Source organism: Lissotriton helveticus, chromosome 3_1 (genome assembly GCF_964261635.1).
Source record: "Lissotriton helveticus chromosome 3_1, aLisHel1.1, whole genome shotgun sequence".
In the NCBI taxonomy this organism is placed as follows: domain Eukaryota; kingdom Metazoa; phylum Chordata; class Amphibia; order Caudata; family Salamandridae; genus Lissotriton; species Lissotriton helveticus.
Genome location: NC_136061.1, coordinates 1,185,261,210 through 1,185,285,664, shown reverse-complemented (window position 1 = coordinate 1,185,285,664; position 24,455 = coordinate 1,185,261,210). Strand labels below are relative to the sequence as shown.

Genomic DNA, 24,455 nt, shown 5'->3' with positions numbered 1-24,455 from the left:
GTTTTATGGTTGATTATGTTGCTGTCAAAAATAAATAACTTCTCAAGGAATCAGCTTCCTTATTATCCTCCATTAAGCAGCTTGAGCATATCTATTTCTCTTCTAATAACGACGGTACTCCTAAAAAATTATTCCAAGCAAAATTAAATTTTAACAGGAAATTGACTGAGGAAGCTCCTGGGGTGTTACTTAAAATTAATTTTAAATTTTACGGTGGCCATAATAGAGCCGGTAAATTGCTCGCCATTTATTTGAAGGTCTAATCCCAAAGATCCAAAATAATCAATATTACTGATGATAAAGGTGTTAATCACTTCAAAGATGAGGAGATAATAAAATGTTTTATACATTTTTATGAGACCTTATATACTCCAGAATCTTCTCCTTCTGACACTGCTTTGGAGTAATTTTTTGAATTGTTACCTCCTCGCTCCTCCTCATCCCCTGGTTGCTCTTTATTAGAGAAGGATTTGTCCCTTACTGAACGTAAGACAGCCTTAGCTCTGTTATCTAAAGATAAGGCTCCCGGCCCAGATGGTTTTACCACTGAATTCTATTCCTGCTTCTCACAGACCCTTCTCCCTTATCTTCTATCTCTCTTTCATCATTTTATTTCTCACAATGAGGCTCGGGGCTCCTTTCTTGAAGCCATGATCTGCCTAATTCTGAAGAAGGATAAAGATCCCTCCTCCTGTGCCAATTATGGCCCTTTCTCTTTAATCAACTTGAATTGCAAAATTTTGCTATGGTGCTGGCCCTCCGTAGTAATAAGGCTATTCCTGATTTGATTGGCTACGAGCAGACTGGGTTTGTCAAAGGCAGAATGCTGGCAGATAATAAAAAAACTTTTTAAAATATCATTCATCTTGCATCCAAGAGCTCATTCCTTTTGCAGCCATCACCTTGGATAAGGAGAAAGCTTTTGATCGCATTCACTGGCTTTTTATGATGCGCGCAGTCAAGTGGCATGGTTTTGGTCCCGTTATTTTATCTTTCATAAGTTTGTTATATTCCTCTCCTACCACTTCAGTTTTTGATAATGAATTTCAATCTCCTTATTTTACCCTCCAGCGAGGCACTCTTCTGGGCTGCCCTCTTTTACCTTTGCTCTTTATCTTATCACTTGAATCCTTTCTTCATTCTTTGCGACATTCTTCTGCATTTCACATAGGTCAATTGAAAAAAGTTTACTGCTTACACAATGACATTTTGCTATATCTCTCCGATCCTTCTATCTCTTTGCCCACTTTCACGGATCTTTTATCTTCTTATACCGCTCTGTCCGGATATAAATTAAATTTTTCTAAATTTGAAGTGCTTCCATTAAATAAGTATTGCTTAAGAAGTATGTTCGAAGGGACTGATTTTAAATGGAACACTAATTACATTACATGTTTGGGAATAAAATACGCCTCTTTAATTGTTAGAACGGTTCAGCTTAATTTGGAGGGTGTTTTATTAAAGACTAGCAGCCCGTACCGACGTTGTCCGGGTATGAATTGCTGCCGGCCAGTAGTATATTGTTTTGTAGGATTTCGTTTTGATAGCATTTCTTATCTGTGACAGGCCTGTGAAACGCTCCGATTCACAGTGCACTGCTGATGCACTGATGCACTTAAGAGTGCGCGTTCAGTAGTGTGTGAACTTGAGTTTCCCTACTTTTTTTTTCCTTGCAATATTATATAGCGCGAACTCGACAACATGGCATGAGCACAATTTACATTACAGAAGAACACATTCATTTGTGGTAGGCACGGGGAGACAAAGCGATTTGCCTGGAATCACAGGATGTTGAGCTGATGCCGAGATTCGAACGTAGCTCCCCAGCTCTAAAGTTCGCAATTCTAGAACTTGTGGCGGGAGGTGTGTCTAAAAGTGTATGTCGGTGCTGGCCATCAATGAGAGAGACCTGTGCATTTTTCAAATGGGTGGTGAAAAAATATGAGTATGTTGCTGGAGATGTGGGCCGCCGTGCCACCAATGTACTTACCGGGGGAGGGTAAACACCCATTATACCGCAACTTTCTTTCCGCATACCATCACTCCGCATACTTTCATTACGAAAGTACCATGACTCCGCAATGCCATTATAACGCATGGCATTACATTTTATATGCTTTTGCCACGCATACATTTACAACAAAATTGTTTGTAAATGCATGAATGGTAAAATCATGTTTTTTTAAAATGTTTGGATAAGGTATGTATGGGTATAGGGGTATATGTTTTGGGGTACTGAGGTATATGTTTTGGGGTGTTTGGGTATTTTAAGGGTTCAGATATAGTTTTGGGTTATGGGGTACAGGGGTAGTTTTAGGGTTCAGGGCTAGGTTTGGGTTTTGGGGTATCGGGGTATTTTTAGGGTTCAGGAGTAGGTTTGGGTTTTGGGGTACAGGGGTATTTAAAGGGTGCAGGGCTAGGTTTGGGTTTTGGGGTACAGGGGTATTTTTAGGGTTCAGGGCTAGGTTTGGGTTTTGGGGTACAGGGGTATTTTAGGGATCAGGGGTAGGTTTGGGTTTTGGGGTACAGGGTTCTTTTTAGGGTTCAGGGCTGGGTTTGGGTTTTGGGGTACAGGGGTATTTTTAGGGTTCAGGGCTAGGTTTGGGTTTTGGGGTACAGGGGTATTTTGGGGTTCAGGTGTGGTGTTGGGGTACAGTGGTATTTTTAGGGTTCAGGGCTAGGTTTGGGTTTTGGGGTACAGGGGTATTTTTAGGGTTCAGGGGTATGTTTGGGTTTTGAGGTACAGGGGTATTTATAGGGTTCAGGGCTAGGTTTGGGTTTTGGGGTACAGGGGTATTTTTAGGGTTTAGAGATAGGTTTGGGGTACAGGGTATATTTATAGGGTTAAGATGGGTTAGTGTTTAAGGGTGTTGGGGTATTTTAAGGAGTAAGGGTGGGTTATGATTATGGGGTGCAGGGATATTTAAAGGGAGCAGGGTGGGATTAGCACACAATATGAGACATGGCATGAAGGGCAGAACGTACCACACGCCCCCAGCGTTTGTCACGCTCCCAGCACACGCCCACAGCACAACACAGACACGCCCACAAGGAACTACTTTGCTGGCACGGTTCTTTTACCTTTTAAATGTATATGGTGGGCGTCTGCATAGCCTATGTCCTTCTGCTGCAACTGCCCTTTCCAACGCTGTATTGGGTGTTGTGATTGGTGCTGTGGTTCCTGAGATTACCCGCCTCAAATGTTTGGGCTATCTCTTTATTATATTAGTATAGATAACTGGTATAGCAGAGAAAAGGTCTCTCCTATTCTTGTCATGGTGGGGCAGGTTGGGCACTTCCAAAATGATGATGCTCCCTGTTATTAACTTCTATTTGTCCATGCTACCACTGAGGCTTCCCTTAAAAAAATATAGATCTCTTAATGGTGTTTTAAGTAAATTTCTCTGGAATAGCCATAAAGCCCATATATCTTTATCTTCCTTGTCTGCTCCTAAGGATAGGGGAGGTGTCAATTTTCCCAACTTTCGTCACTACCACTTCTCCTTCCTAATCCATCAGGTTTTACCTTATCTGTCTTCTTCAGATGAACCCTCCGTATTGGTATGGTATAGATTGGAGGAATCTGTGGTTCACCCGCTTCCCTTTTCCTCGTTAGCCAATTTTACTCATTCTCCTTGTTCATTTAAGTCCCCAACCATTTTGACAATTTATATTGACCTTTAACCCGATCCTTATAAACTCCCTTGCTCCTTTGCAAATATTCCTGGATTCCCCTATATGGCATAACAAGTCCATTAAACTTTCCAATCGTATCATTTTTTGGAAAGATTGGGCAGCTAAAGGGGTCATCCAGGTTAAACGCTTAGTACAGGATATGCATTTTCTATCCTATCAGGAAGTGCAATCTAAATTTCGTTTGCCTGCCACTTCCCTTCTTAAATACAATTCTTTAAGATTGCTCTTAACTCAAAAGCTGTCTTTTATCTCTGGAACACCCTCCTATCCGTCTGACCCCCCCCCCCCCCATTAGAACCACTACCTACTTCTCTTTCTGTTCCGGCCTCCCATATATATAAATGTATATTAATTTCTCTCTCCCACTCGACCCAAGAGTAAAACTGAAATTTTATGGGAATCTGATTTGCAGCGAACCCTTCCTATACACACATGGATTTCTATCTGCACACGAATAGACTACACATCCTGTAATGCTAACACCACTCAAACCCTTTATTATTTTTATCAGAGGTTGTTTTTAACCCCATTATCTATCTCTAAATTCAGTTCTGACCTATCCCCCAACTGTTAGCCCTGTAAAAACACTCCTGGCACATACTTACACTCCTTTTTCGTATGCCCCAACAAAGGTATGTAAATTAAATTCCTCCATTTGCTTCATCAATTTTCCTTTTGATAGTAATCCTATTCACTGGTTTGGTGCTCGTAGGACATGCTCCTTTGTGGATTTGCTACTTGCCATTGCCTTTCAGGTTATCACTTCCAAATGGAATGATGCTACCAAGGTCATTTTTTCTGCTTGGTGGAATCTACTCTGTTATCATCATCGGCTAGATAGAGCCTCTGCAACTACCTCCCAGCAACTTCTTCAAAAAGAAGCCTTCTGGTCTCCACTCACTAACTATTTATCCTCTTCTGCATTACGTAACAATGACAGTTCCTTTGTATTCAGCCTCCATGAGTATAGTGTTAAATCTTTCTCACAATGTTCATATATGATTGCTCCTACTTTGCTATCTGAGATTGTATAATGTTCATTATTAGATATTTCTATTAAATATATTTGGTAAGGATGTTGACTTTCTGTTTTATTATTCTTTTTCTTTCTTTTTCTCTCTTTCTTTTCTTTCTTTCCTATAAAACCTAAAATGCTAATTTGTTAAGGTACATAACTCTTTAATTGTTCTAAACTTTGGCTTTATTTTTTTATAAAGTACGCTACCTTAAGTTTTCACCTTTCCTTTACCATATACATTTTATGATATCTATTGTAATTCTTTTATGACCGTTGATATATTATTGTACCTTGTTCTTTATTTGCTTCAATAAAGCTCTCTGAACTAAAAACAAAAGGACCGCAGTGGCACCAGATACTGTATTTATGAGTGGTTCTCATAGAACACTCCTGGGGTAGTAAATGATCTATCCAATGTGGCAAAGGTAGGAACTGAATGACCGAAAGACTGGACTGTGATCCTGCAAACTCGCCTGAAAGATGTGTGCATGGATTGAGCCTGTGGATGTATTTCCCCGAAGCGTGATATCAAATAAGGTGTATATTCTGTAGAGGCCTATTCTGCTATACCCAACTCCAGTGTACCTTTAGAGAGATTTCTAGCACAAGTGCAGTTAGGAGGGACTACCTCAAGGAAGGTGCAGCACCTTGTTTGCAGGTGAGGCTAACACCCAGAACCTGCGGCACCCACTCAGGCCCTGCTCATGTTACCAACATATGTAATGCTTACATCAAGTTTTAAGCCGGTTTGTAAGCACTCTCAGTATCTACATTTAAAACAAGTGATGGCCACACAATAATTTCATCATGCGGGAGGTGGGCGAAAGCGAAGGGGTGTGCAACAATGCTGGAGGGGAGGAGCAGGTGGGAGGATGGTGGGATGGAGCAGGCAGCACGGCGGGCTAAGGGTGGGAAGGGGACTGGAAACCCATGTACTTCTATGGAGTGCAACAAGTCAAATTAAAAATGACTGCCAGAAGCGTGCAATAATGGAAGGACACTGGCCACCGACAGGAAGCTGTACTTGGTCCTTGCTCCATGGAATGGACTGACGCACACAGGGAAAGTGTAACCAGAAGTTTCTAGCTAATGAGAAGCAAAGAAACGAGAGTGATATTGAAATCAACCAATGGGAAGTAACAGGTGGGCTCTAGCTTTTTTAAAAGTTTTTTTATAGTTTACTCACAAGAAACAGCCCATGCACTGTCTCAGGCGAGACAGATAAAGAAAACATGCCAGATATCTGGAATTCCTTACAAACGCCATAACATTTTCCGTCTGCAAAGAGTTGTAGTAGTACATTTAAGATCTGGATAGTCTGCTAATTTATAGGCAACCCTCAGATGATCCTACTGGAAAATGTATAAGATGAGCTACAAATGCCAGGATGTATAGCGTAAGGCTGGTCAATGGTTATTATAATGAAGACCATCGGGTGGCTCCATGGTTCCAAGATGCAAGTGGGATGCTTGCCTCTGGGGGCTTCAGAATATGAGCTTTTTGGCTTTCTAAAGGTGCAAATTAATGCTAAGTCTAGATAGAGCTGTCCACATTTTGTTGTACAATCTCGGTGCTCAATTGGGTTCATTACTTGCATCCCCATTCACATTCCTTTGAGTTTATTAATATTCATATCATATTTTTGATTCAAAATAATTTTCTTTCTCCTTGATTTGCTCATTTGCCTGACGAGAGCGCACACATTCACACACATGCACAGAGATCTCTACATAATGGATTTGCCCTTTCTCTGTCAGATATTCAGGAGTACAGATACCGAATTAGAGCCGGCTATAACAAAAGAGGGCTAACTGTTCAAAGCTATGTAAAATCTAATTCACACTTCAATGTTTTTCGACTAATATTCAGCTGTCATGTAATGAAAAATCATTACTGAATAGTAACAACTTTTTTGTTACACACATTGTGGTGAGGAATTAAATATGTATCAGTGCCTCAATATGTAATCTGTGGGTAAATAGTACAGCAGATAGGACAGCTAGTCAATGTCCATTTATAGAAGGCATCTGATGCCCTATTTGTGGTGAAAGAAACAACAATGTTTATGACTGGGTCATACCTAGTTCTGGTTTGCAACACTCATTTGTTCTTGATGTTACTGCCTAAACTAGTGTTACAACCTCATCTCTTCTACATTGATTCATAAGTAAAACGCAGATTTATGTGCTTGCTGAAACATACAATGTGTGATTTTGAGCTGATCGTGGTTACAATAGATGTTATTTATTGGTTGGCACATTGTGCTAGCTGTGTCTTAGTTGAATGGAGGATGATTCTTGCTTATTTTCGATAGATCTCTTTAAATTAAGCAAATGTGTGACACGTGCACACAGCATGTACTGTGGCTTTCCGCAGAATCATACACAATTACAGTTATTCGATTATTTGCTTTTATTAACGTATTGTTCAGTCAACTAGAGTGGTTGAATATTTCTGTACTTTAAGTGGGCAGAAAAAACTGATATGACATGACATTATGCTCTGACGTGACAAGACAAGACTGGGTGCTAGTTAAAAGGTAAAGGGCAAGATATATTTATTCATAAACTAAAGGTGAGCTAGGACACTCAGATAAAATGTGATGCCATGGTCCAAGAGTTGCAGGTAAGGTAGAACCAGAGTTTTCAGGGAAAACAACCTTGATTGGTAAAAGCTTGAGCATGGCAGGGTGTTTGGTTTCAAAAACTGTGCTCTTCAATAGCACAAATGGGTAGGATATATATTTTTAGTGCCCCAGATTTCATGGCAAGAAATGAGCCTCGTTTTTGGGTTCATAGTTAACGAAAAGTTCAAATTCGGCTGGTGTGTGTCGTTCTCTTAGCTCTTCAGTGACTCCATACGAAGACCTTTGATTTGCCTCTTGGTTCAGGCTTCCAGCTACTGCTTCAGCATCATGGGTCTTTCATCAGAGAGAGTTTCTGCCACAAAGTAAAAGAGCCTTAGTTAGTATAGTACAGAAATGTTTGACCATATTCTAAATAAATAAAACGAGTGGCTAGGCAGTAGTATCTTTATTCCTAACCTGTAGTTGGGTAAGTAGTTGTGGTTACATATTCATCAAGAAACACGGTCAAACCTTTTTACTCCAATTACCAATCAGGCAATTGAGTGAAAGATTCCTTTGTGCAGGACTACAATGATTTTAGATAGCTTCCATTTATATCTGAGAGGACTGGGTTTGGATGATGTTGAGCAAGTCAGCAGTTGAGACTGCTGTTTTGCCTAGAATGTGCCAATGCAACATGGCCCCTCCGAGCAAATTTAGGTAAATTTCTTACATAATCAGCTTAGCGTCAATGCTGAAGCCTAAGCGCCGGGCAAAGACGACTAAGGTGAAGAAATCTTCCAGCCATACTAGAATATTTGAGGATGATCCCCTATACCCACACTATCCCCCACGTACAGGAGAAATAATGAACAAGTTACTTACCTTCAGTAACTATTTATCTGTAAGAGACATATATTAGTTATAGATTCTGTACCATAGAATTACCCCCAGGCGTCAGACTGGATCTGGAGATTTTTTTTTTCTCAGCAGTACCGTTGCACGTTGGTAGGTGGTGTCAGTTGACTCTGCGTTTGCCGTTGTGATCGCCGGAATGACGTCGCAGTATCTACATAGATGCCACCCCTGTGCGAGGATGTCAGTTCATTTACACAACATTTCACGCCAGAACCGCAGAGTCATGCAAGACACTGACCACTGGTGCACACAACTTGGGCACTGAAAGGGATCCCCTTACTGTAGAAGTCAGTTCGCATAAGGGGGATGATGGGTGGGGCTGTAGGGAGTCTAGAACTAATATACATCTCTTACAGATATACTGTTACCGAAGGTAAGTAACTTGTTCATCTGAAAGAGACTAATATGTATAGATTCCTCACCTCAGAATGCATACCCCAGAAATACCAACAACGGAGGGGGGTCTGTGAAATAAGTTCTCACCAGAATGTCCTGGAGAACTGAACGGCCAAAGAAGCAGACTCTCTGGACTTGACTATCCAGGCAGTAATGTTTAATGAATGTGTGAACGTGGCTGCTTGGCAGATGTCACCGAGTGGGACTCCATGTCCCAAAGCAGCAGTGGCTGCCATCGCCCTGGTGGAATGGGCGTGCAGTCCTATCGGACTATTTTTCGACATGGTATAACAGATCTTAATGCAAAGGACGTGCTATCGAGAGATGGTCCGTTTTTGCACAGCCTGACCTTTCTTGGTGCCCGGAAAGCCAACAAAGAGTTGATCATCCACCCAGAATTGTTTTGTGAGATCCAGATAAAATGATAACGTACGTTTTGATCCAGACTGTGGAGTCTTCCTCCTCCTTAGAAGGATGCGGGGGTGGGAAGAAGGTGGGCAAAGGAGGTGTCCAAGATAAAGCCTGCAGCTCACTCAACCTGCGAGCAGAGGTGATTGCAACCAGAAAAGCAGTTTTTAAAGTCTAGAGTCTGAGAGGACAATTATGTAGTTGCTCAAAGGGAGCACACATAAGGTAAGTTAAGACCAGATTCAAGTCCCACTGGGGCATTATGAAAGGAATAGGAGGAAAGAGCTGAGTAATGCCCTTAAGAAACATATTTACAATAGGGGACTTGAAAAGAGAAGGCTGCTCAGGAAGGAGAAGAAAGGCTGAAATGGCCAAAAGATAGCCCTAAAGAGTGCCCAGAGCAGCAGAGACCTGCTGGGCCAAAGAAAGTAGACATGGGAAAACCTCAGAAAGAGGGGCAGAGATCCACAGCCTTAGCTGCACACCATGCTACAAATTTGTTCCATCTGCAGGCGTATACTGTCTTAGTAGAGGGACGCCTGGCTGCCAAGATAACATTACAGACTTCGTGGGAAGGTCAAAAGCTGTCAACTGTCACCGCTCAATCTCCATGCAAGGAGGTGGAGGGTGGACAGGTTCGGGTGGAGGACTGTCCCATGATCCTGCGACAGAAGATCCTCCCAAAGAGGAAGTCTGATCAGAGGATCAATGGCCATGTTCAAGAGCTTGGTATATCGGACTCTTCATGCCCAGGCTTGGGCCCAGTCGCACTTGATCTTCTGCAGCACTCTGAGCAGAAGTGGTATAGGCGGAAAGACATACAGAAGACCGCAATTGCACTCATGGCAAAAAGCATCGCAGAGAGAGTGCCGTCTTGGAAATTCCAATGTGCTGAACTACTGACATTGCGCATTCTTTTCGGTGGCGAACAGATCTAACCAAGGCGTTCCCCACTGCTGAAAAAGACCTTGCATCACCTCAGAGTGAAGACACCATTCGTGATCCATCATGCACCGGCCACTGAGTTCATCCGCCCTAGTGTTCAGAGAACCTGTCAGGTGTTGAACCACCAGCAACATGCCCTGATGTTCAAGCCATGTTCAAAGGTGAAGAGCCTCTTGACATAGGGTCCATGACCCCACCCTACCCTGGTTGTTGCAGTACCACATGGCAGTGGTGTTGTCTGTGAACACCTGCACTACCCTTCCTCTGACAGAAGGAAGGAATGCCTTAGGTGCAAGACGAATCACCCAGAGCTCCACAAGGTTGATGTGGAGCCCGGACTCAGCCGGAGACCAGAGGCCTCTGATCTCTACCTCTCCCATGTAGCCACCCCATCCTAGGTGTAACACATCTGTCACCACTGTGAACTCTGGTTGGGGAAGGGAGAGGGATATGCAGATGACCCAATCCTGGTCCATTAGCCACCACTGCAATTGGTGTGCAGTGCCCTCCGAGATCTGGACGCAATCGGAAAGATTCCCCTGATGCTGCACTCACTGGAACCTCAGGTCCCACTGCAGAGCCAGCATATGCCACCTGGCATGATCCACCAGCAGGATGCAGGAGGCCATGAGGCCCAGCAGCCTCAGGGTCATTCTCACTGAAATCCCGGATAGAGGCTGAAACATCGGTATCATAGCCCGAATATCCCCGACTCGCTGCTCAGGAGGATAAGCCTGAAACTGCGCTGTATCCAGAAATGTTCCGATGAAAAGCAGCTTTTGAGAAGAAATCAGGTGTGACTCTGGCATGTTGGTAGTGAACCACAGCGAGAGCGGGAGGTTCGCCGTAGTCTGGAGGTGGAAGAAGACAGCCTGGGGCGAGCTCGCTTTCAACAGTAGTCATCCAGATAGGGGAAGACTGGAACCCCTGTTTGGCGCAGATGAGCTGCGACCATGTCATCACCTTCATGAACACACAAGGTGCACTGGTAAGGCCAAAGGGGAGCACTGTAAACAGAAAATGCTCGTGTCCTACCGTGAACCGTAGGTAACGCCTGTGGGCTGGCAGGACTGAGATGTGGAAATAAGCATCCTGCAAGTCCAACGCTATGATCCAGTCTCCAGGGTCGAGGGCAGACAAGACCTGAGCTAAAGTCAACATTTTGAACTTCTCCTTCCGGAGGAAGTAGTTGGTGTCCCTGAGATCCAAGACAGGACACAGGCCTCTGTTCTTTTTGGGTACCAGGAAGTAGTGAGAATAACAACCATGACCTAGTTCTGGCACTGGGACTCGCTCAATAGCTCCCTTGGCCAAGAGAGCCATAATTTCCTGACAGAGAAGGGTCAAGTGATCATCCAACATGCGATGGAGTGTTGTTGGCATGGAGGGAAGGGTAGTCTCAAAGGGGAGGTAGTAGCCCCTTTGGACTATCTGCAAAACCCACCTGTTCGATGTGATGTTGTGCTAGTGGGGGAGATGATGGTGGATCCTGCCACCCACTGGCAACTGGTGGCCCTGAAAAGTCAGACTAGAAAGGTTTGGGGGAAGCTTCAGGGGGGGGCATTGGTGGACTGACCCATCCTCTAGCCCCCGGACCCACGGCACTGGGTCCCACGTCCCCGGCCACATAGAGGTTGGGTGGCTTGTGTGGCCCTTGGCAGAAAATGGTGGGGCACCCCTTCCGTGGCCATGAAAGGGGCAAAAGGCAGACTGCATGGACTGAGAAGTTGCTGCAAGACCCAAGGACCTGGCCGTAGCCCTAGACTCCTTGAAGTGCTCGAGTGGGTTGTCCGCCTTGTCGCCAAACAGGCAACAGCTATCAAAAGGCTTGGCCAAAAGGGTAGATTCGACATTCCCAGAGAAGCCAGAGGCTCTCATCCAGGAGTAGCGCCTCAGTGCTACCGACGTGGAAATTGTCCTACCCAGCGAGTCTGCAGTATCCAGCCCACACCAGATGGTGAACTTAGCTGCATCTCGACCCTCATCAACAGCGCGGGCGAGCACGGCCCGGGCCTCCTCCGGGCACTGTGGCAGCACTTGTGCAACCGTGTCCCACAACAAATGTGTGTAACAGCCCAAAAGACATGCGGTGTTCACTGACCACAGTACTAAGCTGCCGGAAGAAAACTTCTTCTCAAGATGGTCCATCTTCTTGGATTACCTACCTTGAGGAGCTGTAGGGAAAGTGCTTCCTTTCGAGGATGAGGCTTTGACCACCAAGCTCTCAGGGCCAGCGTGTTGGGAGAGGAGAGGTGGGTCACCCGGTGCCGGGCGGTGGCATTGGGCAATCATCCTATCCTCAGGAGCCCCTGTGCTGGGCTTGGTCCAGGAGCCCAGAAGAATGTCAGTAAGGGGCTCACTGAAAGGCAGCAAGGGCTCAGAAGAGGCTGCTGCCGGCTGAAACACCTCAGTCAGGAGGTTAGTCCTGACCACCAGCGTAGGAAGCTCAAGGCCCAAGGCATCAGCCGCCCTACTCAACACCACAGTTCCCTCCTCCGTAGCCACCATAGTGGGAGAAAGCATTTTGGGGTCTGTGTAGGTATCCAGACCACTGACATCACCAAAATGTTCTCCAGTCCGGCTCTTCAAGCTGGTCTGCCTGAGGGTCAACAGATCCCTCCCAGTCCTCCTCACCTACCTATGGCTGCCACTCAGGGAGATAAGGAACGCCAGGGAAGAACAACAGTAAAAAAGTAGCCTCCGGTGCCAGTACCATCATCGGTCGATGCCGGTCCGCCTCGGTGTCCAAGTCGAGGGGGAGCCTGGAGGCGCAACCGGCATTGGAGGTGGCAGATGCATCGTCAAAGGAATCAGCACCGGGTAAGGTACCCGGCGCCAGTCGACCGTGAGGTCGACTGGCGCCGATCCGGATCCAGGCCTGGATCCTTGGGGGTCCTGCGTGCCGAGGCCGGAGCCGACAGCATAGAAGACCTAGAGTCCCCAGCCGTGTCCGTGGGGCCCGATGGCGCGCCAGCGAAGTCGGACTGACTAAAGATGGAATGGAGGGGTCAGTAAAATGCACAATGCTGGGCAGGGGGCACTCCGGCTCCCTGAATGGGAGGGAAGCATGGAGCCATCCCAGCAGGCTCTAAGGGCAGAGCTGGAGAACGATGACCCTCCGTGTCCCGCGTCCCGTCGGCCGACAGACGGGGAGAAGGCAATGAGCGATGATGCTTCTTCGCCTTCTTCTTGTGCTTCGACTTACCCGATGACAAAGGCTTTGATGACGAATGGTGGAGGTGGCTCCACGACCGTTCCTGTGACCTTCTCCTCGACCGGACCTCGAACGGCATGGTGCCGACAGCCAGGCAACCAAAAGCTATATGGTCCGCTTCCGCAAAGACTTAGGATTCAGAGCCCGGCAGCAGGCGCACGACTTCGGGTTGTGGTCGCACTCCAGGCACCAAAGGCACACCAGGTGCGTATGGTGACTGACATCAGCTTGTGACAGGAGTCACAACGCTTGAAGCCGGTACAATGACTTGACATCCCTTGTGCACCAGGAGTCGTAAAGACTTCAAAAAAGATATCGACAAAAGTCAAAAAAGCTTGGTCAAGAAACAACTAAGGATACCGCTCTCTCCGGCTCTGCACTGGCTGGCGCGGAAAATGAAAGAACTGGCGTCAGCACGCAGGGGTCGGGCCTAAGTAGATACAGCGACGTCATCCCGGCGATTACGATGCCGTCGATGAACGCAGAGTCCACCAACGCCACCTACCAACGCACAGGGGTACTGCTGAGAAAAAAACAATTCTCAGGATCTAGTCTGACACCTAGGGGTAATTCTAAGGTAAGAATCTATAACTAATAATCTCTTTCAGATTATATTTTACTGCGGTTGTGTTTCAGGAAACAGATGCCATACATTCATAGTTTGTGAGGAAGAATGTTTCTCCATGCTATTTCGCGATGAAACTTGAGGTATCCCTGGGTATCAAACACAGGAAACATCCTTTACAACGCACGTGTTACAATGCGTGTCATTACAACAAATGTTTTACAACGCGAAATCCATTACAACGCATGTCATTACATCGCATACTCCATTACAACGCATTCCCCAAAGTAATGCCCCGGCGGAGTTAGAATAGTAATTGCGTTGTAATGGATTATGCGTTGTAATGACATGCATTGTAATGGATTTTGCGATATAAAAATGTGTTGTAATGACACGCGTTGTAATGCATGCATTGTAAAGCGTCATATTCTTCAAACACATATTGACCTATGGATCACTTGAAGTTGTCTGACAGAATTGTACATTGTATTTCCAAAGAAAGCTTGAAGATTGAGGGAGGCAGTGAAGAGCATTGATGATATCCATAGGTAACAGACTATGCTGGGGACCTGATCAAAGCGAGCTCTGCTTTACAAGTAGATTACCATTCCAAAATACATTCATCCATACGTATGCATTAAGTCAATGTATGCAGAATGGGTTCTCGTTTTGCGGGATCAAAATTAATGCAGATGCCCCACAGCACAAGAAATGATCCATTCCTACAGTCAAGAATGTACAGTGTAGTATCAAGAATCTGCAATCTGCAGGGCTGCAGTTTCAGTATTGCATTTTGTCTGAAATGCAGATTGATGGCGACATAGGCAGCTACAGGCCACAGATTTGAAAACTCTTAAAACCGAAGTGACATTTTTTAAGTGCTTTGGAAAATGGCACAAGTTGCGAGGAGGAAACCTTGAGACAAGGAAATACTGATGTTTTAGGATGAGTTGTCATGTGGCTAGAGCACATTGCTTCGTTGTTTTGGCGAGTGTGGTATTCTCATCCAATGAAGAAAGACAGCAGAGTACAGTGGGGGCCTGGCTTGGCGCCCGGGGAGTATGGCGGCGCTCGGGTAGAGCTCTCCGGTGCACTCGGTGGACTCCCCGATTCTGGGCAGCCCTTCTTTATGCAGGAGATGGATTCCGATGTCTGAGGGTCCTGTGCTCGATTTGAGGCCTTCAATGTTCATTTAACCACTGTTTGAGGAGACTTTTTCGCCAAAGTAAGTCCGGTCGCGGCTCCGTTTTTGCCACAAACGCCATTTTGTTTTTTACTGCGACGCACGTCTCCTCATAAAGCTGCAACAAGGATGCTTTTTTTTTACATTCTTTGCCTAATTGCTCCTTGGAAGTGCCCAGAAGTGAGCCTCTGACTTTCCTCATGTTGGAAATGACTTTTCTTGCGGAAGTCTCACACTAATTGACGTTTACTGTGGCACACGCATCGTATTATGAGGGGCAGCCTTTTTATGTTTCTTGAATGTCGTGGCACTATTTTCTCATGTTGCTGCTTTGTTGTCATCAGCAGTGTATCTCCTGCTTTGTATGCCTCAATATCTCCAGGATTGGTTAACTCATGTGCTTTTTGAGGGAGCTTCATTGTGCAATGCTGCATTTTAGTTGTTGGCTCCTATTTTCACATGCTTTCTTCAGTATACAGCATGTACAACACACTTTTGCTGTTCAACCCTTTCAGTATGCAGCCTTGATTTGATCCGTAGTTTTGCCTCTGAGGGCGTCCTCCACATGCTTTAATATTTGCATTGCCCAAGGGACTACTTGTATTTGCGCTCTCAGAAATAGAGATCTCACTCATCTGTTGTTGGTTTGGCTTTCTTTTGCAAGGCTGCTCAGTTTCTTACATAATTTTTGATCTCACAAGAACTGTACTTTCTGTGTATTCATTGGAAGCAGATGTTTTGAAGGCGACTTATGGGCAGAATCAAAACAGCGTACTCTGCATCCCCTAAACCAAAGCGTATATTTATTAAAAATTAAAAGTTATTCTCTGAGTTCTCTAGATTAGAAGACTGTCAGACATCTTCCCTTCAAAGTTCGTAGTCAACAATGGATACCTCTTCTGCGACCCCAGGGAAATCCAACACCAAGTGACTCAAGAAAAACCCTCCCCCTCCACCTAAATCAACCTCATCTGTCTCTATGGAACTTTTGCTGTAGGAAATCAGAGCTCTGCCACCCTTCATGGAAGAGACCAATGCTAAATTACAAATTTTAACGGATACTAGTCTCAACTTGAAGCAAGGGTCTCCTTAGTGGAACAAAATGTCTCTTCCTTAAAAGAAACTTGGGTCAGTGTTTCTCATTTACATTCACATGTTTCTTTGCTCCAAAGGCAAGTAGAGGACCTTTAGAACCACAACAGATGGAATAATCTTCGCATTTACGGCCTGGGGGAGGGGATTGAAGGGGCTGATCCCCTCGCTTTTTTCAAGTCCTTTCTTTCCAAGTTACTACATATGCCGGAAGATACGTCACTCAATATTCAACGTGTGCATCGATTAGGCCGAGTCCCTTCTCAACCCTCGACTTCACAACGGCCAAGAGGTATGATCCTATACTTTTTAGAATACACAGACTTACTGAAGGTTTTGTCAGCGGTCAAAGCTTCTTCACGGATAACATGGTCAGGCTCATCCCTTTTTTTTGCACAAGATTATGCCAAGGCCACTGCAAACCGACGTAAAGCTTTTCTAAATATGAGAGCTGATCTATGCTCAATAGGGGCTCGTTATGGCCGTTTCCATCCATGCCTCTTCAAAGTTACCTACAACAATAGAACAAAGACGTATGACGATCCTTTACGCCTCCAAAGCTTCATAAACGCTTGTAACATGACTACTATGGACTCTTCGGATCCTTCCTCTTCATCCAACACTTGAAATTGCATTATCCTTTAACCACATTTTTCTAGGCCTTGTTCTTTCTCCTAATGGATGTTGTTCCATGTTATGAAGTTCCTAGTCTTTCAAATAGTTAACACTTGTATTGATATCAGTCAAAGATTTTGTTGCATACATGTTTGTTATAATTGTTTATTGCTCATGTTAGTATTTTCTCTAGCAATCCTCTTAATCTCACTGCTTTTCTCTCTGCAGATTATGTACCCCTGTATTGTAGTGTCCTCCGGGTTCCCCCTTTTGCTGGCCCTGGATCTGTCGCCTATTCCATGTGGTTCCTTCCCCCTTCTCGTGTTTTTCCTGATTGTATTTCCTTGATCTTCCCTTTGTAGGTATGTTTTCTTTTTGTTTGTTTATCTTATTTATGCTCCTAAATGCTATCCTACTTCCCATCCTTTGTTTTTCTCTTACTTCATCTTAGGGTGTCGTTTTCTTCTTACCTTTTTATAGTCTTTTTTCCTTCGATATTTTCTCTGGTTATTATACTCTTCTTTACTACCTCATTCATTTAACTATTACTTGTCTTTTCCCCTACCTTGGATCTTTCACTATCGCTTTAATGTTTTGGCCTTTCTTTCTTCTTTTCCTCTCATTTTTTCAGAACAATGTGTTTCTAATATTATATGTCATTAAACGTTATTACTTGGAACGTTAAGGGTTCGAATTCCCCTATTAAGAGATAAATGATTCTATCTCACTTAGCCAAATTAAATGTTGATATTGCATTTTTACAAGAAACTCACCTGTGAGAATTTGAGTCTTTAAAATTGAAAAGAAGTTGGGTAGGTGAAGTTTTCTACTCTCCAGGAGATGGCAAACATAATGGAGTAATGATATTGTGTGGTAAATCCCTCACATACTCTTTGTTATCCCAAGAATCAGATACTAATGGTAGATGGTTAAACGTTAAACTATCTTTCAAGGGTGTTCCAGTCTCTTTTTTAAATATATATGCCCCTACATGCGGTGAACCTTCCTTCTGGCCCACGTTGACCAAATATATCACTCATATGTATGGATGATAATTTTATCTTAGCGGGAGATTGTACTCAACCTTTTGATCCATTCATCGATAGGAGCTCTTAAGTTACTTTCATTCCTAATAAACCTCATAAGTCCTTTGTTCAAGCTATCACGCAACACAAGCTCCTTGACGCTTGGCATCTATGTAACCCTACCATCAGAGAATTTACCTTTTTTTCCCCATCTCATCACTCTCAATCAAGGATTGATTACATTTTTGTCTCTCATAATATTGCACAAAGCCTTACTAATGCAGAGATTGGCCCCATCCTACTGTCAGATCACGCACCTGCCTCAATTAGCATTGATATCTTACCTAAAGCTACTGGTCCTAAAAGATGGCGTTTTAACAACGCTCTTCTTTTGGATCCAAAGTTTAATGTTTCTTTTACTAATTTTTTTGATTAGTTCTTTGAGATAAATCATTCTCAATTCATACCCTCTTCCACCCTATGGGACGCATTCAAGGCGGCTGCAAGAGATTTCATAATTGGCTTTGTTGCAAAAAAACGAAAAACTGCTCGCAAATTTCCTGGGGATCACCTCCAAAAGATTAAGAGACTGGAGCACTCTTATTATACCTCACATTCCAAAGATTGCCTAACAGCCCTCATTAATGCTAGAAATTTACCAAGAAATCTAAAGAAGCTGCTTTATACATTTGTTAAAAGCTAGTGCAACATTCTATGGGGGTAAAAATAAAGCTGGAAAACTTTTGGCTAACTATTTAAAAGTTAGACATAGCAAACTAAATATTGAATCTGTTTACGATGCTAATTCTGATTGAATATATAAGGATGCTAATATTTTGAATTAATTTTCACTCTTCTATAAAACTTTATATACTTCTGAAACACAACCCGCTGCTCAATCCCTATCGTATTTCTTCTCTAGCATTCACAAACCCCAACATTTCCCTCTAGACCGCTCTTCCCGGGAATCAGACTTGAAACAACAAGAATTATCCAAAGCTCTCCAACATCTTAAACTGGACAAAGCACCAGGACCAGATGGTTTCACGGTCGAATTTTATTCTCATTTTTCTAAACTTGTATTACCCAAACTACATTCTTTCATAGATTATTTTCCCACATTAGGCAGCTCCTCAGGCTCTTTCTGCGACACACACATGTCTTATACCCAAAGAAGGTAAGGACTCTAAGCATTGAGAAAATTATAGGCCTATATCCTTGGTTAATATTGATTACAAGATTTTTGCTAAAGCATTAGCGACACGACTAGATTCCTATTTACCAGACTTGATGGGCAAAGAACAATCCAGGTTTGTTAAAGGGCGATTCATAACTGACAATATAAGACTCCTCTTTAATGTTTTATCTAAATCCTCACATTTAAAACAAACTCTTGCAGCGATTGCATTGGATGCTGAAAAGGCGTTTGATAGAGTCGAATGGACTTATTTGTTCTATGCCCTCAAATGGTTTGGTTTTGGCCCTAAATTTACTTCTTCAATCTCCCTTCTTTACTCTAACCCCCGTCCGGCGGTCTGTGCCAACGATCTAGCATCCCCATTCTTTGATTTATGAAGAGGTGTACGTCAAGGATGTCCTCTGTCCCCATTCCTTTTTAATTTGACTTTGGAACCTTTTCTTTTTAAACTGCGTCAGAACCCTAATATACATGGCTTTCAAACATCACACTCCCACGTCAAACTTGCAGCATACGCCAATGATATCTTACTTTTCTTTTCCAAAACAAGTGACTCAGTCCCTGCCTTTCTAGTAGAGGTACGTGAATACTCCAATATCTCTGGATATAAATTGAACAATGACAAATGTGAGATTCTACCTTTAACAAAATACACTTTTAAATCAGATTTTAGTGCCTCTGGTTTAACTTGGAGTCCTAACCACATTGAGGGGCTTATTAGGATGATGGGCGGTCTTTGTCCGGCCGCCATCCTGTCGTGGGAAGGGACCGCCCGCCATAGGGCGGGGGTCCCGTGCGTGGAATTAGGATGCACCCGCCACAGTGGCGGGTGCATCCCGCATTTTTAACATTGCGGCAGGCGGTGCTGAAAGCACCGTCCGCCGCAATGCTAAAAATGCATGTTGTGTGTTTCAAAGCACAACTAGACAGGCACCGCGCGATGCCTGCCATGTTGTACTTTGAAATGCAGGGGGGTATCCCCCATGTGCACCCCAACCCCCCTTCACCCTGGGGGCCCGCAACGGGCCCACAAAGCAAAGACCGTATGCCTTTCCACGGGGGCAAAGGCATAGGACCGCAGGCATTGTAATATGGTTGGCGTTGTCTCGCAGACACCGCCACCATATGTACGCACTTTTTCCGCAGGTCGCAAAGGCGTCTGGCGGAAAAGCGGCGGACGGTCTTCCTGTCTGCCGCGGACCCCCAGCCATCCTAATGTTGGGGTCGGTCATTTCAGTGAGGATGGCGGCCGGATTGCCCCCGCCGGGCCGGCGGTGGCTACCGCCAGCCCGGCGGGGGCAATCCGCCCGCCATCCTAATGGGGCCCTAAGTATTTGGGATTACATGTTACCTCTTCAATTTCAGACACAGTATCGCTTTGTATGAATAAATGTATTCAAAAGATTTCCGATCTAACCGCCAAGTGGCACCCTCTTTACCTTTCTTGGTGGGGTAGCCTTGACACCATAAAGATGATGTTTTCCTCAATAATCATATATACTATCTCTAATATTCATACTAAATGTTTTAAGAGAATTAATTCCACTCTTTCTTCCTCTCTATGGAATAATAAAACATCTTGAATATCTCTTCTTAAATTATTTCATCCCAAGTCAGAAGGCGGTGTTAACTTCCCTGATTTTCAAGCATATCAGAAAGCATTTCTTTTATGTCAAGCCTCCCTTTAGTTACATGATCCCAAAGATGATTGCCCCTTATGGGCTACAATTGAACGCCTTTTTTTGTCCCCCTTTTCCTTCGATGAATACCTTGCCTTTTCACTCAAACCACAAGCATTATCCACTCCTATAATCAAATTAACATCTAATTTACTATTATCTTCCTCCCCTTCTCCCCATAGCACTGTAGATTCTTTTCTTAATTCCGCTATTTGGCACAACAAAAACGTACTCATTAAGAATAAACCATTTTATTGGAAGATTTGGCATCTGAAAGGATTAATTTGGATACATCAGTTATTCTCACAGTCGAATTTCATGCCTTTCTCATTACTCAGTCAATTGTTTAATTTACCTACCTCATTCACTCACAAATACCTTTTACTTAAGGAATCTGTGATGGATACATTTACCCAGTTGTCAAATACACACGCCCCCCTCAATACTCCTAATCCTACCTCACAACTTCCTAACTTTTTAAAAACCACTTCCAAGGCTTCCACTATATACAGGTATCACCATAGCATTGACACTACCAGGCCGAAATCCAAAGTAGAAGAGGCATGGGAACGTGATTTTGTTCTATCTTGGCTAGTGTCTGTATGCAATAATATATGGATTAAAATTCGTAAATCTTCCAGGGCAGCTAATCTAACCAGACACTATTTTTTATATATAACAGACTTGTTTTTACACCGCATGATTTAAGCAAGAAATTTGCTGCGACACCTGATGTCTGTTGGACGTGCTCTGCCCCACATGCGGATTTATTCCACATGGTATTTGTCTGCCCTTTAATACATAACTTTTGGAAACAAGTATGGTCCCAAATCAACTCGATCTTTGGTACTAAAATTTCTTTCTCTTTTACACGTTTTCCTGGGAAGTCTTTCACCCGGTTGGGAAAATGTTCCGCTTAATGTTAAAATTGTTGATTTGTTAATAGCAGCTGTGTTTCAGCAAATCACAGCTAATTGGAAAGACTTTTTAAAAATATCTTTCAGAGCATGGTGTTATAATGTTTGCCATAATCACGCGTTAGATACCTCATTTGTATACCCCATACACATGGCAACAAAGTGTCTAGACCTATGGTTACCTGTTACGATGTATCTTGATGCAAGTGCTAGCCGATCCTTCCACTTGCAACCCAAACAACAGGAAGTTTCAAAGCCTCCCTAAATACACTAAACGTTCTTAATTTCTTTAATATTCTTCTGTTTCTCATGATTGTTATATATAATTGTACCCGTTTTATTTGCGAGCCCAATCCATATAATGTTTTTGAAGTAGTTCTTCAGTGATTTCTTTTGTATGACATGTATTAATGCTGTGAATTTTGTATTGACACCCTTATCTTTATCAATAAAAACTTTCTTTTGAACTAAAAAAAAAAAAAAAGAATGACTGCAGCCTGTTAGGGCATTTCCAAGGAAATGTGTGCCAGCCCATTATGAAGAGAAGAGAAATGAGGGTGCAGCCCCCCCCCCAACGTTTTCTATACAAAATTACTTTAATTTAAAAATAAGCCCACAAAAACAATCTTTTGGAAAACTCTCCAGCTTAACGTATGTGATGCTATGTTTTTCTCCAGCTAAAATTTATTTTAGTGAATGTTGTATTTCATCAAATGTTTCAAATAAGCAAAGCTATTAATTTCCTTTTAACCTAGTTGAAGGGTGCTCAAAGTTTTGCAACTATGCCCCTCCACTGCCTTGCTGGTAGGTTTGTGAAATAGAAATACTAAATACATACATATACCCACCTGTGAATTTCACAACACGAGATAACATGAAACTCAGGGCCAGATGTAGGAAGCCTAATTCCGGTCGGTAACGGACGAAATTACCAAATTTCAGCCGTTACCGACCGGAATTAGGCTTTTCAGATGTAGGTGGCCAAATTGTAGGATTCGGTAATTTACCGAATCGGTAACTTAAGGTATCGGTAAATTACAGAATTCTTAACATACCGATTCGGTAAATTACCGAATCCTTAATGTAGAGAGCACTCAAGTGAGTGCTTTTTACATTTAAGGATTCGTTATTTACCACCAACTATTAGATGGTGGTAAATTCCGAATACCTTTTAAAAAGCAATTTTGCGCTTTTTATTCAGTGCCATGTCTGCCACATGTGCACCCATGCACTATGTAGGGGTGCAACAGGGTGTCAATGTGACACCCTGCCATCCTTGTAGGTCTACCCCCTATTGCCGATTCGGTATTTACCGAATCGGTAATTCTCATTCATTCCTATGGGCCTCCAGGCCCATAGGAATGAATGGGGAATATCGATTCGGTAAATACCGAATCGATATTTACAGAATTTGAACAATTCAGTGAAATTTACCAAATCATTAGCTACATATCATTTATTGATTCTAAAATACCGAATCAGTAAAATTCGGTATTTTAGAATCGGTAAATGACATTTACCTACACCTGGCCCTCAGTGTTTTACTCAATTAAATCATCTTTTCCCCCATTTCTTGTTTATTGAAACTAAGGTGGGTGAAATATGCACTTTAGCTCCGCAATGCTCTGCACAACTTTATATGGTGTATGATGTTTACATTGCTTTTTAACTAAATTCATTTAATTTAGATAAAGGAATAAACAAAAGCGTGTTTTGGCATTCTTCGAACATTGGTCATTTACCTTGTGTACTGGCATTTTTTTAAATGTTGTTGAGGAGGAAACAGATAATGATCCAGGAGGTCAAAGGCCGATGGACACCTGAAGTGTGGTGGAATTTCCTGTTTCTTTAAACACTGAAAAACACGAAACAGAATTGGTAAATCTGTGAACTCGGCAAAATGCCAGAATAAACACAATTATTCCATGGATTAGATTACACTAACCAATAGTGCTCATAACGCTAATCTGAAAACAGACTGCTCTACTTCCTAAATGCACTTAATAAGTGTAATGCTTCTTCTATTTGCCTCCTATCAAAGCTTCAAAGTAGAAACTGCAGTTTTGCCTTCCCCAGGTGCGTTACCTTGGTCACAATATTTCTGCAGGAAGGCAGCACATATCCTCAGAATGGACTGAAGCTATCCCGAGCTGCTCCGTCCAGTGACTGTCTCCCAAGGACGAAGGTTCTTGGGTGTGGCTGGATACTATAGGCAATGGATACTTGGGTACACCACTATAGCAAACCCCTGAAGAATTGTTATAAAAAAATATGTCACCAATGAGCCTTTGCAATGGTCTCTAGTGGCTGAGTGTGCTTTTGTACAAATAAAACAAGCTTTCTCAGTGCCTGTTCACAGGCTCCCTGAATATGTAAAACCATTTACTCAGCATTGTCATGAACATGATGTATTTGCCCTGGGGTACTGATACAAGGTCATGGGCATCAGAAAAAGCCCATTGCAGACTATTCCTCTGCTCGAGACCCCATAGAAGCAGGGCTTCCTCCATGTCTCCTCTCTGTAGTCGCTGCTGCTCAGATTGTTGAAGCATCAGGAAATACTGTACAGAGTGCCACCCTGAATATTGCTGTTCCGCACTCTGTTGTCGATCTTCTCCTTACCACCAAGACTCAGCACATTTCCACTGCCAGGATGGTCCGATATGAACTTCTGCTGTTCTCTTGCTCACACAACACCCTAGTTCAATGCTGCACCCTAAAACGGGCATCTCTAATGCCCACCAGTGAGGAGGGATACCCTCATGATGTTACTAAGCATGTAAGAAAGTTCCACAGTGATCTTGCAGAAGCACCCTTGCCAAACTGTGAACTAATGTATTCTGTCAATGGATCATGCTTTACATAAGATGAAGAGAATCTGGTTGTAGTACACTGTGTGTACTGTATGTCAAATTGTAGAAAGCTACTGCTTGCCCTGTGGTGCTGGAACAATCAGAGTTGGGGTGATGCTATCAGTGTTAAATCACTTAAGTCCTAGCAATGATGAAAAACAAATGTAG

General features: G+C 43.3%; 1 protein-coding gene across 1 annotated transcript in view; it reads right to left on the bottom strand.

Annotated features, from left to right (window-relative positions):
* Nucleotides 1–23,173: 23,173 nt before the first annotated feature.
* The window catches only part of LOC144824224 (uncharacterized), a 178,322-nt gene continuing 177,040 nt past the window's right edge, over nt 23,174–24,455 (bottom strand). The window contains exon 6 of the mRNA XM_078683371.1: nt 23,174–23,290. Coding sequence (XP_078539497.1) covers nt 23,174–23,290 — 117 coding nt within the window. The remainder of the gene's footprint in view (nt 23,291–24,455) is intronic.